The sequence below is a fragment of the Caenorhabditis elegans genome, chromosome V, assembly GCF_000002985.6.
Source record: "Caenorhabditis elegans chromosome V".
In the NCBI taxonomy this organism is placed as follows: domain Eukaryota; kingdom Metazoa; phylum Nematoda; class Chromadorea; order Rhabditida; family Rhabditidae; genus Caenorhabditis; species Caenorhabditis elegans.
This window is the reverse complement of record NC_003283.11, coordinates 20,713,791-20,729,300: the sequence shown is the minus strand read 5'-3', so window position 1 is coordinate 20,729,300 and position 15,510 is coordinate 20,713,791. Positions and strand designations below refer to the sequence as shown.

General features: G+C 34.9%; 3 protein-coding genes across 7 annotated transcripts; 1 reads left to right on the top strand and 2 right to left on the bottom strand.

The window, feature by feature from the left end:
- Positions 1–28: 28 nt before the first annotated feature.
- On the top strand, positions 29–11,432 carry ipla-3 (the record flags this gene model as incomplete). 5 transcript variants are annotated; one of them, NM_001380887.2, is made up of 19 exons in its annotated part: positions 29–101; positions 553–655; positions 1,173–1,326; positions 1,536–1,752; positions 1,801–1,940; positions 1,996–2,104; positions 2,150–2,219; positions 2,272–2,473; positions 2,574–2,812; positions 2,941–3,146; positions 3,321–3,485; positions 3,677–3,786; positions 4,319–4,730; positions 5,203–5,462; positions 9,269–9,387; positions 9,634–9,794; positions 10,482–10,730; positions 11,043–11,122; positions 11,171–11,427. In NM_001380887.2, the coding sequence occupies 18 exons, from the start codon at positions 562–564 to the stop codon at positions 11,247–11,249; spliced, it is 3,066 nt and encodes a 1,021-aa protein (NP_001367027.1). The 5 variants fall into 5 exon arrangements, with proteins under 5 accessions (NP_001367027.1, NP_001366900.1, NP_001368732.1 ...); NM_001380888.1 differs by having other exon boundaries at positions 32–101; positions 1,990–2,104; positions 11,171–11,432; NM_001380885.1 differs by having other exon boundaries at positions 39–101; positions 11,171–11,249.
- Positions 5,512–7,067, bottom strand: Y44A6C.2 (F-box associated domain-containing protein). The gene is made up of 3 exons (NM_075600.7): positions 6,893–7,067; positions 6,393–6,840; positions 5,512–6,248 (listed from the first exon to the last, which is right to left on the bottom strand). Exons 1-3 carry the CDS (start codon positions 6,970–6,972, stop codon positions 5,712–5,714), a joined length of 1,065 nt encoding a protein of 354 aa, NP_508001.2. The 5' UTR covers positions 6,973–7,067; the 3' UTR covers positions 5,512–5,711.
- Positions 11,433–12,428: 996 nt separating the features above from the next.
- Positions 12,429–15,381, bottom strand: Y44A6C.1 (F-box C protein). Its single transcript, NM_075598.4, has 8 exons — positions 15,327–15,381; positions 14,546–14,684; positions 14,387–14,497; positions 13,942–14,089; positions 13,594–13,745; positions 13,466–13,548; positions 13,240–13,414; positions 12,429–12,837 (listed from the first exon to the last, which is right to left on the bottom strand). The coding sequence occupies exons 1-8, from the start codon at positions 15,353–15,355 to the stop codon at positions 12,697–12,699; spliced, it is 978 nt and encodes a 325-aa protein (NP_507999.1). The 5' UTR covers positions 15,356–15,381; the 3' UTR covers positions 12,429–12,696.
- Between the last annotated feature and the right edge of the window lie 129 nt (positions 15,382–15,510).

Genomic DNA, 15,510 nt, shown 5'->3' with positions numbered 1-15,510 from the left:
CTTCTATTTTCCACTTATATATAATATTCAGATAAAAAATGGCATTCACAGGACTCAACTGGCAACATTTGATAGGCACATTATGGGATGCTAACCGCATGGTAAGAGAGAATGTAGAAGACGCAGAGATTGCATAGACAATAAGAGCACGTGAGAGACGCAGAGAAAAAGACAGTGTTCACAATGGCGTAAACAACTCAAAAAAGTGTTTTGAAATTATTTGATCTCTGGTGTCTTAGGCGACACGGCAGACCCAGATGGCGCGCTGTAGAGTACAAAGTGTTATTCTTTCCTTTGTTATGCTGGTGTTTCTGTTGGTTTTTGGCGTTTTTCAACATTTTTACATGAGTACTAGCTCAAAACCTGTATAAGTAAACATATAGTGCTCATTTCCATTCTAGCTCTCTTCTATTCTGAATTTACACTTGACAAACGATGATTCCACTTAAAATCGCGGTATTTGATTTATTTTGTCTTCTAATTCGCATTATAAATATAGGAATTTCGATTTTTTCAAGTTTGATCATGAAAAAAATCTAAATTTTCGTTTAGATTGATACAATGGTCACAGCGATTGCTGGAAGCAGTGGTAGCCGAGAAGGATCGGCAGATTCAAGACATTCTGGTAGTTCGTCTGATGGAGCGATTGTAGCAGGTTTGTACTATTTTGCCAATATGTTCGTAAACTCATAAAATGGCATTTGTGTAATTAATTATTTGATTAAGCAGGTTTTTTCGAAAAGTTGCGTTTTTGTTTCGAAAATTTATTCTTACGATATGTTCCAATGTTTTTAGCGCCAAATTTGAATTGCAAAACAAATTGACTTTCACTGGAAATCATCAATCATCAATAAACTATGACATCATATTTGACACAAATTACTCATAGGCCTCTTTTCATGTATGACGATACAGACGTGATATCAAATTTTTTTTTGAAGATTTTTATCAAAAGGGAGGACCCTTATGATTTTTGTTCTCAAGACTTTAGATGCACCCTAAAATTTTGAATTCTTGGAAAATGCAAAAACTGATAGATTTAAAAAAATACCCATAAAATTTGGTAATTGGAATTTCGGCAAATTTCTCGAATTGCTCCAATACGGAAATAGTCGAGTTTTAAGTTTTAAGTGTTAAGCAATTCGGCCATTGAAAAATGCACCAAATTCCAGGTCCTAACAAACGTCTTGTGGTCCTGAAACGAAAAAGCGAGGACGATGATGCTCCGGATGGAGCTGCAAAGACGAAGAAACATTGCGAGGATACAGATTCAATAGCATCAGAATCGTCCTGTAACGATGCAGAAGACACGAAAGGATCAATTCGGTATATTATTTTGAAAAAAAATTAATTGATTTTCATCGAACTCGCCCTATTTTTTGAAAACGTGTAAACCTTTTTTTTATTGTTTGATAGAAAAACAAACCAATTCAATTATTTCGAAATGACGGAGCATGTCGAAATTAAAATCAGTATCAAAGAGAAGTAACTTTTTTTCACAAAACTCGAACGCCTAACAAAAAATTAAATTTCAGATTCCTCTCTTCCCTCACCAACGTGATAATAAAACCACTGGTGAAGCCCAGCCCAGTGTACAATGGTGCAGATGAATGGGTGCCGAAGGATATGGATGAAATCGCCGAATTTCCGATGGAATCCGTGGACAAGTACAAGAAAGTTCACCCGAACGTGGAGGCGCCGAAGAAGTTCAAGCTTGTCAATGGAGAATTCTCCGTTGTGGCCAGTTTGGAGGTGAACTTCAATAAATAAAATTCAACAATCAATTGAACAAAATTCCAGACACTAACAAAAGAGATGAACGCCCGAGTCGCTGAACAATCTTCCCCGGACCATCACAAGCGGGAGGACTCACGAGAGGAACGGCTCACCAAAAATGAGCTCACCGATAATGAGGATCCGAAGAAGAAAAAAGAGAAAGAGTAAGCCTATTTTCATTTTTTTTTAAACGAATTTTTGCATGATTTGTAGTCTCAGAGCAAAAGAAGAGGAGGAGTTGAAGAACAAACCGTTGTACCATCTGGCGATTACTCTGTACAATGAGAATAATGAGAAATATGTCATGTCGCTTTTCAGAAGTCACAAGGTATCATAATTTATATTTATTCAAAAAAATCATAAATATTTTCAGCTCGCCGACGTGGTTGCTCTGTGCGAACGGTGTCGTGAAAATCCAGAGCTTTTTCGCGTTTTTCCGAAAAGTAAGCAGATGAATTTATGTAAAGAATGCCAAATTCCATGTTTTTTTTTCAGATGTGAACATCAAGGACTACTTGCACACAATTTTCCACGAGCTTCGGGACAATATGACATGGAAGTCTGTTCATATCTCGTCGAAAATTGGATTATTGGAATATTTCGAGAATATGAAGGAGCACAAGCTGAAGAAATATCTCAACTTGATCGTTCAACCCGAAGGTCTTTCACCGCTCATGATTGCCGTTCAAAATACACAGTATGATTATTTTGTAGATGTTGTTTTTTTTTAAATCTAGTCTCCGCTTTTTTTATAGTTATTCGTGGTTAACTTTAACAAAAAAAAATAATATTTTCAGAATCGAAACGGTTAGCTGGATGCTTGATCATGGCGCCGACATCAACATACTCTCCTCGGAAGGTCAAAATGTGCTTCACGTGGCTGCCACTGCATCATCAGGAGATTTAATTAAAATCCTATGGGAGACGAAGAAATGCGAGACAATGATTAATCAAACGGATTCGAATGGCTATACGCCAGCCTACGTGGCACTTATCAACGCGTGTCTGTCGAATTGTCAAACTTTGAGAGGATTTGGTAAGGATGAAGAAAATTTAAAAAAAAATAATGTTGAGAAATTTTTTTTCAAACACTTTTGACAATTATGAAAATCGGCATTTTTTATCGCAATTTTTTTTTTAATTATCGAACACCAATATTTCCAGGTGGTGGAATACAATCGTCCGATTCAACTCAGATGGCGAATCCGATTATAGGAGCAATGAAACGTGGAAAGCTCGACGAGGTGTCACTCAGAAAAATGCTCGAGCTGAAGCAGGACGGGTTGACAGAGACTGAGCCAACTACAGGGAATACCGTAATCCATTGTGCTATCAATAAGAAGTGCCTTATCTTGTTGATGGAGAAATTCGTAAGTTTCATCGTATTACACGAACGGCAAATAATCAGCGACACCGAAAAAAGCAATTTTTTTTCGACTAATTGTCGATTTGCCGGACATTCCAATTCTGGCAATATGCCGATTTGCCGGAAATTTCGATTCCGGCAGTTTGCTGGTTTGTAGTCTTATCAAGTAATATTTCAGCGCGATCAAACGGATCCAGAAGCTCGAAATGCTCTCCAACAGACTCCACTCCACACATTTGTTATCAAAGATGAGCTCGGTCTTGTGATGACTCTGAGTGCATATGGTGTCGATATGGATGCTCAGGATATCAATGGAAATACTCCGTTGCACTGTGCGGTTACGGTAGGTTTCTTCAATTCCGGTAATTTGCCGATTTGCCAAAAGTTTTCAACTCCGGCAAATTGCCGATTTACCGAAAATTTTCAGCTCAGGCAATTTGTCGATTTACCGATTTGCCGGAAATTTTAAGTTCCGGCAATTTGGCAGATTTGCCGGAAAAATTCGTTTCCCCTCTTCTATATCAAATTTTTCAGCGTGGTAACACCGAAATTGCCCGAATGTTGTTGTGCCTCGGAGCCAAACCGGACATTAAGAATCGCTACAAGGAATCGCCACGTCACATTGCCGCCCGACTTACAGAAAAGTGAGAAGGATAGTGAAATTTCTAAGCCATTTGGTTGTAGGCAAATTTGAAAGATTTTTCAATATTTCGGTTCTCAATAAAAAAAACGGAATTTTTTCGGTTTTCAAAATATTTTTTGAAAAAAAAACGGATAGGAATTTTCTGGGTTTTTTTTTACGTTCGAATTAAAAAAATAATTGTTTTTTAGGAACAATTCTAATTTTAGGAATATTAAAAAATTTAAACTTTTAGGAATACCAAAAAAATTTAAGATTTAAGAAAATTGAATTTTTCGGATCTTTTTTTGGAACTTTTTAAATACATTTTAATGTTTATTTTTAAAATGATCCAATTTTTTAAGTATCTGGAAAAAAGTTCGATGTAGTGTGTGTGTGCTTAAAAATCAAAAGAAAAACTTAATTTTGTGTCATTTACTAAATTTTTGGAGACAAAATCAAAAAAAAAGTTTTGTTCAAAATTGCATTGTCAAATTTTTGATGTATGCGGCAAAATTGCCGTACACATCTGTTCCAAACATGTTCTATTTTTCCAGAGAAGCAAAAATGGACATAGTACGTGCTCTGATAATCTGCGGCGCTGGTGCATGCGATGATGGATTCATTGGATGCGCATTCGGATGTATGCATAAGACTGGTCTGACGTCATGCAAAACCCAACTGGGTTCCTCGTCAAGCGACGAACAAAGTATGGAGGATCGTGTCAAGGATATTCATGTCAGTGATAATGCTGCATCGGCTCCATATGAATTTGTACTTGATCCGGATACTCAACTCGTTGAAGAAGCATACGCAGAGAGAAATGAAACAAGAGCATTTCCACATGAAGAAGCTTTGAAAAGAGTTAAGAATAAGTTGAAGGAGTTGGTGGAAAAGAAGAAAACGTCAAATGTGATTAATGTGCTCGGATTGGATGGTGGAGGTATTCGTGGACTCGTTACTGTTCAGGTAAATTTTTAATTTGAAATATTTGAATAGTGCAAGACTAAGAGAATTTCAAATAAATTTGTGTTTATGTTTTTTTTAATTCAAAAAAATTACAAAATTTGAAAACTTTTTTTAACTCCTAAAATCCGACAAAAACTAAATTTAATTTCCGCCCGTAACTATTTGACAAATGCGAATCTTAATTTTTTTCGAAATTTCAAAAAATTCAAAATGTGTGTTTTTTTTATTTGAAAAAAAGCGAAATTAATTTTTTTCGAAAATTCCAAAAATTATGAAAAGTTGAAAAGATTACGAAAATGTCTTTTTTTATGTCATAAATGCATAGAAATACATAAGAACATGTATTTTAATACAGTTGTGATGTCATAAATGTATTTAAATACTTTTTGCAAAATTACTTGAATAACCCCATTATTCTGAAAACCGAACATTTTCAGTTTTTATTAAGTTATTCAATTTTCAAAATTTTCAGATGCTCATCTGCCTGGAAGCCTTCCTGGATCGTCCGCTCATCGACTATTTCGATTGGATCGGTGCCACGTCTACCGGATGCTATATCATGTCGACTATGATGACTGGTGGCTCACTTCGAAAAGCTCAAAGATACTATCTGATGTTCAAAGATCAACTATTCGATAGTTGGACACGTCCATACGACACAAAAACGCTGGAAACATTCATTCAGAGAGCTTTCGGAGCCGATCGATTGATGGGAGATATCAAGTATCCGAGGTGTGTGAATTTTCAGCAAAAATATGTGGATTTCGGAAATAGAAGATTAAAAATTCCAAAATTTATTAGTATTCAAAATTAAATGAAAAAAACTAAACAATATTATAATTAAAATTAGAATTAAGTAATATAATACGGGAAACTTAAAAATTTGGTATTACATTAGTATTAGTAAAAAAGTACAGATAAAACACGAAAATCAAAGTTACAAAAGACGAAAATTTTTACAGTTGAAACAGAAAATAAATATTAGCAAAACCTTTTGGCAATCGATCCTTGTTCCTGAGCTTTTCGCTTTCTTGATGGTTTCTCGTTGGGCCACACGAAAACTTGAAGAATCAACTCATCAAATCGTACGCTGACCCGAGTACCATCGTTCTTGAGAAAATCGAAAGCTTCTGATAAGTCGACGCCGTGCTCCAGTTCTGCTCCAAAACCGTCCTCTTGATCTGGATAGAAGTGATCCGCGATCTTTTTGAAATTCTTTCGATGCTCGGCATTAAGAAAGTAATGCTGATTTCTCTCCGTTTGGTTCCATAGCTCGGCGTTAAGGCCCTCCAGCACATCCGATGGATCCCAGTAGTTTTGCCACGAGTTGCCTTGGATCGATAGAATCTGGAGTCGACTGTGAGATGATCCGCTTTTGAGTTCTCGCAGGAATTGGTTCATATCCGAGTCGTAGAAATCGCTTTTGTCGAGATAGACGATCTTGTTCTCCATTTCCTCGAGATCCGATGGTACCATCCAATCGGAGTGGGTCACTGACAGATAGTCGAGTTGGAACATCTATAAATAATAAAGATTAGAAAAGTGAAAGATTGAAATTTTGATTCAGAAAATCGCAAATGAGATAACATGTTTTTTGTTGAAAACATCGAACTTTCAAAAACCCAGTAAATGCTCTTCTTCGGAAATTTGAAAATAACCAACTTTTGGACTATTCGTATACACTTCATGGTGCAACACGACTCCTTCCCGAATATGACACTTCTCCATGAACTGATCCACCGACTCTTGATACCTGTCCATTTCCGCTGGCACATAATTTTGAATTATGAGTACGTCACATGTTTTTGGAATTGCTGTCTCCAAATCCAGAATCGCTGCGATCATTGGTGGTGTCACTTGGAATGTTCTCAGAGTCGTTGGAAAAAGTTGGGCGATCTTCTCCGTGGATGAGATCCAGGACTTCAGCAATTGCTGATGGTTTGATCTGTAGTCGAGACTTGTATTTTCGCTGACATCACAAATCGACATGGTTCCCGCTTCTTTCGTGTTCCAAGAGTATTCGGACATGTACACGTCGAGTCCTCCGGTTTTCACTCTCTCGAATTTGACGAAGTTTTGAAGTTTCGTGGAATCCTTGGAGATTTTTGTGCTAAAACAGATTAGAATAAATCGGGGACTTTTTTCATCAAAAAATAACTTACAGATCCAGGATGGACATGTTTTGGAGTGCATTCTTCATTGGAAGATATGGCAGATTACAGAGATTGAAAGTAGCAGACATATCTTTTTTTTCGCAAATATAGATTTTTGGAAAAAAAAAGAGCCTAGGAATGTAGTGACTAACTAGCAGACACTAGAAGACAATGAATGAGTAATCCAACCAATTTGGTCCTTCCACGTTTCTTAGTGGGCGTGGTAGACGCGCAGCCAGTAAAAGGGCGGAGTCTGGATCTGGAAAGGGCAGGGACGAATAAATGGGAAGGAGTAGGGGATTATCTTCTAATATTGCAAATTTCTGAATAGGAAAAGAGGATCTAGTGAAAAACAAATCAGCATTGAAAATGTTAGGAGAAAAAACGAATAAAATAAACGAATCGAAGAAACGAAATCTGTTAATATGTTAGACCAGAAAAGTTTGAGGTTTTGAAAGAAACTTTGGGATAGAGCATTCATTTTTTTTTCCAAAACTATTCTTAACAGTGGCCTCTTTTGGATAGAGTGATCTTCCTGAAAAATTATTCCAAAACGACCGTACTTTTCCAATTAGTTGAGCTACACCTTCCGCAAAAAAAACCAAGTATGGGGAATCACTAGTAGAAAATTAATTCAAGAAAGTCGAGGCGTTTACTTTTTTGGTTACTCACGATTTTTCAAGTTCCATAGTTTACATTTGAGCAAATGTTAGCCTACTTTCTACTAATTATTAAGACAAGTGACATATTTTTCATGGTACATATGTAATATCCATAGTCCAAAATAATATTTATGCGGTTATTCAAGTAGCGTCGGAAAATTAAAAAGTGTAGAAAAATGGCGTCACAACTGTATTAAAATACATTAAAAACGTGGATTTTAATACAGGTGTGACATCATAAATGTATTAGGTTCAATAAGTTTTTTCGTTTTTTTCTAGTTTTGGATATTATTTTTTTTTCTTGGATATTATTTTGCGGTTGTATAGAAGACTGTTAGTAATGACAAGCCCAGCAATTTCAGCCATATCGGACAGTTAGTTAAACAAAACTGTACATTTTCAGACCCAGGCATAGCTTATTGGTAGCGCTACATCTGTTGGAAGTGCCGAAAACGCTTGCAAAATTGACTTTTTTATGTTTGAGCGGTGCTAACTTTCAAACCATGAGAGATATACAAAAGTAATGGATTACAACATTAATGTACACATCATCAGCTACATTTTATCAGTATGTTACATTGTTGTCCCTCCTCACGTTTCTGAGTTACAGTCGATAGAAGTGAGCTTGGTCCAATTTTCAAAAAACCCTAATTTTTCACGTTTATGCCTGTAACTCCGAAATCAGGTGCCTGATTAAAAAACTTGGTAATTTCTACGAAACGTGTACGGTAACATTTATTTGTGGTGAAACATTTTGGGATACGGCCACGTCAGAAGTATTATTTTCATTAAACCACTCCAATTCCCACCATAGTCTAGATAAAGTAATTTTTCGATCAATTTTGCTGATCCACTTGTTTCCGGTTGTACATTTACGACCTATTGTTCTTGATAGAATTCTATTATAAAGGACCATCCGTGGGAAACAACAAGTGTGGCGATGTAACATTTATGACGAGAAGATGTGTATGCACCCTAGAAAATAGTACATTTAGGTTATCGATTGCCAAAATGACATAGTCTATTATGCAATAAAGGCTATATAATAATATTTAGTGGGCAATTTTTCGACGAAAAAAATTACAATTGATAATGGAAAAAAAGTTAAAACAGACATTCAATAATGACACAAAGCAAAAACTTGTCTGAATTTTCAAAATTTGGCTGAAAATTCAAGTTTCCCGAATTTGTTCTGATTTTAGGCTCAAAATAATTTCGATAATCTCGAAAAAAGTGGCATGGACTTTAATTATACAATGTTATGTTCCTATATACCGTATATCTTCTATTAATAGGGCCTCCCTATTAGACTTGCACTCCCTAATAGCCTTGCGTTTACTCTTTTTTATTGCAGGTCCGTCTTGTTATCTTCAGGATTTCAACAAAAAAATTTGCCTATTTTGCAACAGTTTTTCACAACATTTCTACGAGATTGAAGTTTTTGAACTTATATGTTACAATTAAAATCAAATTTTCTGAATTTTTACATAAGATTCGAGCTTTTTCAGAAAACAACTAGTAAGCTCAAAGTCAGAAAAATGTTCTGAAAATTAGTATTGCACTCGCTAATAGTCTTGCACTCCCTATTAGTATTGCAAGCGGGAAGGCCATCGAAAAATAGTATTGCAGCCATATTAATAGAAGAAATACGGTATATATATATATTTATTTATTTATTTATAATCTCACATTGCCAATAGAAACAAATCAATCACCATTTCAGATTCTTCTGTACCACCGTCCGCGCCGACACATTTCCCGTTCAACTGGAGCTTCTCCGAAACTATCGACTTCCGATTTCTGAAAAGGAGAATAATGATTTAGGATTTACCGATCCGAATGGTAAGTCATTTGGATTGTTTTCTAAAAATTTTTGCGATTTGGAAATTTCAAATTTAATGCCACATGGCACCATTTAGAAATTTATTTCCACGTTTTTAAATTTAAAACAATTTAAATTCATTGCCATGTGGCAAAATTCAGGAATTTGAAATTGTTTTCCACGCACCAATATAAATATAAAACAATTTGGCTATAATGATTCCATTGTATAAAATTGTTTATTTTAAAAACTTTACCCAATTCCAGAACTGACAATCTGGAAAGCTACTCGACGAAGCAGCGCTGCTCCAACATACTTCTCAGCTTCCGAGGGAAAGTTTATCGATGGTGGAATGATCTCGAACAATCCGGTGCTCGATTTGATGTCCGACATTGGATTCTACAATACTACGTGTCAGAAGATGAGGGTAAGGGAGGGAAAATTTACAATTTACAATTTATCAGAGGAAATCGAGACAAAACTGAAAATGTTTGGTTTCAAATTAAAAAAAAGAAGAATGTCTGAAAAGAAAAAGTTATCTAATAAACTTGAAAGTTTTTGAAATTTTAAATTTTATTGGAATAAAAAATATGTTACTATAGGCAATTTGCAAAATCGGAAATTTGCCGGTTAGCCGATTTGCCGGAAATGTTTAATTCCGGCAATTCGCCGATTTGCGGGAAATGTTTAATTCCGGCAATTTGCCGGTTTGCTGATTTGCCGGAAGTTTTCATTTTCGGCAACTCGCCGGAAATGTTCAATTCCGGCGATTTGTCCGATTTGCCTGAAATTTTTAATTCCGACAGTTTGCCGATTTGCAGGAAATTTTCAATTACGGCAATTTGCCGATTTGCCGAAAATTTTGATTCTGGCAATTCCGGCCATTTACCGATTTGCCGAAAATTTTCAATTCCGGCAATTTACCGATTTGCCGGAAATTTTCAATTCCGGCAATTTACCGATTTGCCGGAAATTTTCAATTCCGGCGATTTACCGATTTGCCGGAAATTTTCAAGAAATATACCATACCTAAGAAAAAATAAGAAACAATTTTGGCCAAAAAATCTAACATGTTTTATTTTTCTAAAATATTTCAATTGTAAAAAAATTTCAGATTCCCGAAAAAATGGTCGACATGGGCTGTGTGCTGTCTGTTGGCACTGGAATCACCCCGATCTGCCCGGTTGATCCGTCGGTTTTCGAGATGAATGATCTATTCGGAATGCTACGTGGTATGAAGAATCTCTCGTTGGTCGTCATTGATCAGGCAACTGCGACCGAAGGAGCCCCGATCACTAGGAGCAGAACTTGGTGTCATTCATTGGGTGTACCATACTATCGACTTAATGCACCTATTTTCAAGGTTCGCTTTTTATTTGTGAATATTATTAACTGAATTATTTTTAATTGTTAGAAAGAAACTGAAAAAATATAACAAATTGAATTTTTAATTTTTTAAAAATGTAATTAAATAAAATAAACAAAAATTGATTGTTAGAAAAATAATGCATCAAATTTCTTATTTTTTCAAAACGACTATTTCAAAGGTTTTTTAATACTGAAAAATAGAATACAATTTTTATAAAATATAGGAAAACCCAGCATTCTCTGAAAAATATATTTTTTTTCTTGAAATTCCACATTGCAATCAAAATGTAACGTAAAACTATTTCAGGACGTCATTCTCGACACCAACGACGATTACGATTTGGCAAAGATTATGTGGGATTCTGTGGTCTATTCGCATACGCATAAGTACGTTTTTCTTTTAGATTAAAAATTAAGTACACTTTAAATTTGCAGGAAGGATTTCCAAGAGCTAGCCGAGCTTCTGAAAACAGTTGGAACGGTTGATGAGAGAAAGGAGCTGCTGAAAATCTAATTCATTGTTTCGAGTTTCCCACTTTTTTCTTGATTTAAATGCTTATCATTTTTCTTCACTTTACTAAAATCTAATGCCTGAGTTCCGAAAGCTTTAAAATGTTTCTGTAATCATGCCGGTTTTGTATATAAATCAATTTGTTGTTGAATTGTTTTATTAATGAAATAAATTAAAGATAGAGTATACGTGGGAAAAAAACAGGAAAATAGAGAGAGTGGATTAGGTAACCTGTTTCCCCTGTAATGTATCAATTCTTATTCTTTTGATCGCCGCATAGTCCTCTGTTTCTCCTGGAGCCGTTCTTCTGGCATGGCTCGGATCGAAATTTAACACATTAACAACTACTAAAAAGTGGCAAAATTGGGCAATTTAAGGCAAAATTCACAATTGTGAAACTCTTCTCAAATGGTTCATTTTGTAGCTAGAGGATTCAAAATTGATCTCCAAACCTTAAGAAAATTGTCTTTGTTCTATTTCTGGTGGTCTTGTACGTTTTCAGAAAAATTATTTTTTTTGCCCAAAAAAAGGGATGGCTGAAAAAAATTGGGCAAAAATAAAAATTTTTTTAAACTATTTAAAAGTGGCAAAATTGGGCAATTCAAGGCAAAATTCACAATTTTGCAAATTTTTTTGCCCAAAAAAGAGCAGTCATTAGATGACTGAAAAAAATTTGGAAAAAATAGGTAGAGTTGATTTGGCGAATCGGTAAATTGTCGGTTTGCCGATTTGCCGGAAATTTTCAAGTCCGGCAACTTGCCGGATATCAGATTTGTCGGAATCGTTTAGTGGGTGTTTATTACAGGACGAGAACACTTGAAACTGTGCCTTTTTGAAATTTCTTCCTGTTGACTTAAGATATTTTCATAGAATTTGCTTACTTTTCAAAATAGATGTAGGGGCATTTATAGGATGCGTACTATTCTGCCGATTGAAATTAAAATTATGAAATTTCAGAAAAAAAAATGTGCAAATTCACAATTTTCCGAAAATTGCCGATTTGCAGGAAATTATAAATTCTGGCAACTTGCCGATTTGCCGGAAATTATCAATTCCGGTATTTTGCCGACTTGCCGATTTGCCGGAAAAAATCGTTTGCCGCCTATCCCTGGTTTGAACTCATTTTCCATTTTCCAGGTCTGTAGCTTTTTCAATAGTATTTTTTCAGGTTTCAGCCAATTTGTTCAATCAACTTTATTCAATCAATTTGTTGTTGAATTTCTTATTAAATGACTCGAATTACATGAGAAATGGGAAGGGTTTTGGGAATCATTTGGAAAAAAGTAAAGTGGAAAGTTGTATGTCATCAGAATGGCGAAAAAAGGTTCTACATACAAAGAAAAATGATACTTATTATAAAGCGTAGTAATTATTATGTACAAACAATCATTTTTACACAGGATGGGAGACAATTTACAAATGCACAGAAACAAATATTGATTTTTACATGTTATTCCCATTGTTGAAGGAACAGAATGTCATGACAATTTGGGAATACTTTCTCGAAGATGTGACGAACACCCATTAATTTGTTTATTCTTTGCGGTTCAGGGACGATCTCTACGAGCTCCACGTGTTCAACGCTGCGGATCTGGAAAATTGCTAATTAGTTTAGAATGTTTCTGATTAGTTCTTCAAAATAAATTTGGAAGGCCCACTATATTAAAGTTTACTGTTTTCCGGTTAATTCAACTTTTTTCAGCATTCATTTTAAAAAGACGAAAAACCGAGGAAGACAATTGAATTTTGCCGGGAAACGGAAAATTCCAAAAGTAAGCGTGACCTACTCAGTCATTTGAAATTTGATTATAATATGGAAAAAAGTTGTTTTTCAAAATTTAGTTCAAGAGCTTGACATTATGACTTTAAAAATTTTTTGAATTTCAGAAATGATTAACTTTCAATTTTTAAAACTAGGAAAAAGTGGTGACTTTTTCAAAAAATGCGGTTTATTCATTGTAAGTACCTAATTCACTTTTTAATTCATACCAACCTTTCCTATCATAAAACCCGGTCTCGGCGCGATTACAGGCGGACTCATCATGGTTAGCTTAATAGATTTGACTTCAGCACCATCAAGCATATTCTGTACAACCTCGTCTGATGGATCTAGTCCCGAGAAGCTGGTGAACGAGAAATTTTTGATCTTAGCGCCGGATTCGGTTATTCTAAAAGATAAAAAATTTTAACTTTCGACTAAAATAGGTCCCACGACAAACCTTATAAAGTGATGGGGAATTTGATTGGGAGCCGGCTGGAATCCCAAGTCAAATGACATACATCCGAATTTATCCAATTTCAACTGAAAAATTAGAATTCTTTCAATATCTACAAATTTCCAAAGTACCTTCTCACTGAAACCATGCGATGCCTCCGAAATCCCGACGCGTGAAATTTCGCGTAGTGACGTGGCATTTTGACGAATGACGTCACCAATTTTTGTGACACATTGTCCTGCGTGACGACGGCGGACACGAAATGATTTCAGCTTTACGTGATCTGAAATGATGAACACAATTTTTGAGAAATAATTTTGAACATTTTTTGAACATTCAATTTTGAAAATTAAATATTTTCGTTTAAAAAATCTTTAAAAACAATTGGGAAATCTACAGCGAAACAATATTTTTTATTCATTCAAAAATGTTAATTTTCAGGTTCAAAATTAATTTTTGAAAAATAAAAAAAAACTTACCAGAATTCAAAACTTCATCGAGCACACGATTCAGAGCTTTTAGATTAACATCCTCGAAATTAAGCTCCAAATTTGCCACGCTTCTCGCGTTTTTCAACACAAATCGGACCATTTCGATTGCAACATCTACGTTTTTCGTGGCGGAATCCTAAAAAGAAAAGATATAGTAGAATATTTTTAAACATTTGAATATTTTACCACCAAAAAGTAGTTTTTAACTAAAAGTTTTACATTGCTTTTGAATTAGGCGTTTATCTAAAATATCGATATCATTGAATTTTTGAAAGTAAGCAGTGTATACTTCCAACTCTACAGAAACTGTTTAAAAAATCATAATCGTGAAAAAACATTTTAAAGGTTTTTTCTAAGTTTTTTTAAAAACTAAGTTTTTGAAAAATTGACAATAATTTCAGATCGACTCTTTTTGACTTCAAAATCTACAAACCTGCACATAATATAATGGTTTCTCCGAATCGGTGCTCAAAATCTCAATTTTCAATTTTTTGGTTTTTCGAAAAGTTCGATTCACTGCGTTGTAGGCTTCACTGTGAAGAGTCTAAAATTGCAATTTTGATGATTTTTTTTCTGAAACAAAAAATCAAACCTTGAATTCAAGTGCCTGCCTCAAGGGTACACTTGCTGCCACATTCTCGAAGATTCGTGACCATGAGAAAACGTCCAAATCTGTAGTAGATGGAACAGGAACTGGATAGGAACATGATGGCACTTGTTTTAGAAGATCACTAAAAAACAGTTAAACATTAACTTTTTGAGTGGAGGCTTTTTTTTTCAAAAAAGTAATGGAAATTTCATGGTTTTCCGGGATTTGATTTTGAAAATTAATATTTGACAACTTTGGAACTTTTAGAAGTTGTTTTGTTAAATTTTAAGTTTTTCTAAATTTTTCTCAAGGTAGGAGTTTTATAATTTTCAATTAAACTTTCATCAATTCGTCTAGGAACTTTATACTGTCAAACTTAATATTTTATGATAACTTGGGGGGGGGGGGGGGGGGGGAAGTTCGTAATGTTTTAAATAATAAAATCCACGTGGGATCAGAGTGTCCCATGGCGATTTGATCTAGATCTACCAGAATTTTTGGGAATTGAGACGCAGACTTCTCAACTGATTGACTTTCCATGGAATGTGAAAACGTCACATTTTTTTGGGAAAAAATTCCCGAATTTTTGTAGATCAAACCGTAATGGGACAACCTGACATCACGTGAACATCTATGACTGAGATTTAATTTGGAATATTGAGTAACAGAGTATTTTGTAAAATTTGGGAATTTCTAAAAAAAATTTACCCACACAAAAAACTAGCAGTTTTCACTTACAAATAAAAAAAGACTTTTCGAACTTTTAACCCCAGTAAAAACTCACGTTTTTGCGACCATAGCGGACGTCGACATATCTTCTGTGTTGTGATATTTGCACTGTAATAATGAACACGTTTTCGTACAAAAAAATGATTCAAAAATATTGTAAGCTGTAATAGTAAAGAGGAAAATGCCGTTATCGATTAATGATAGAGACGAGAAAACTAGATTATTGAAACGACGTTTTA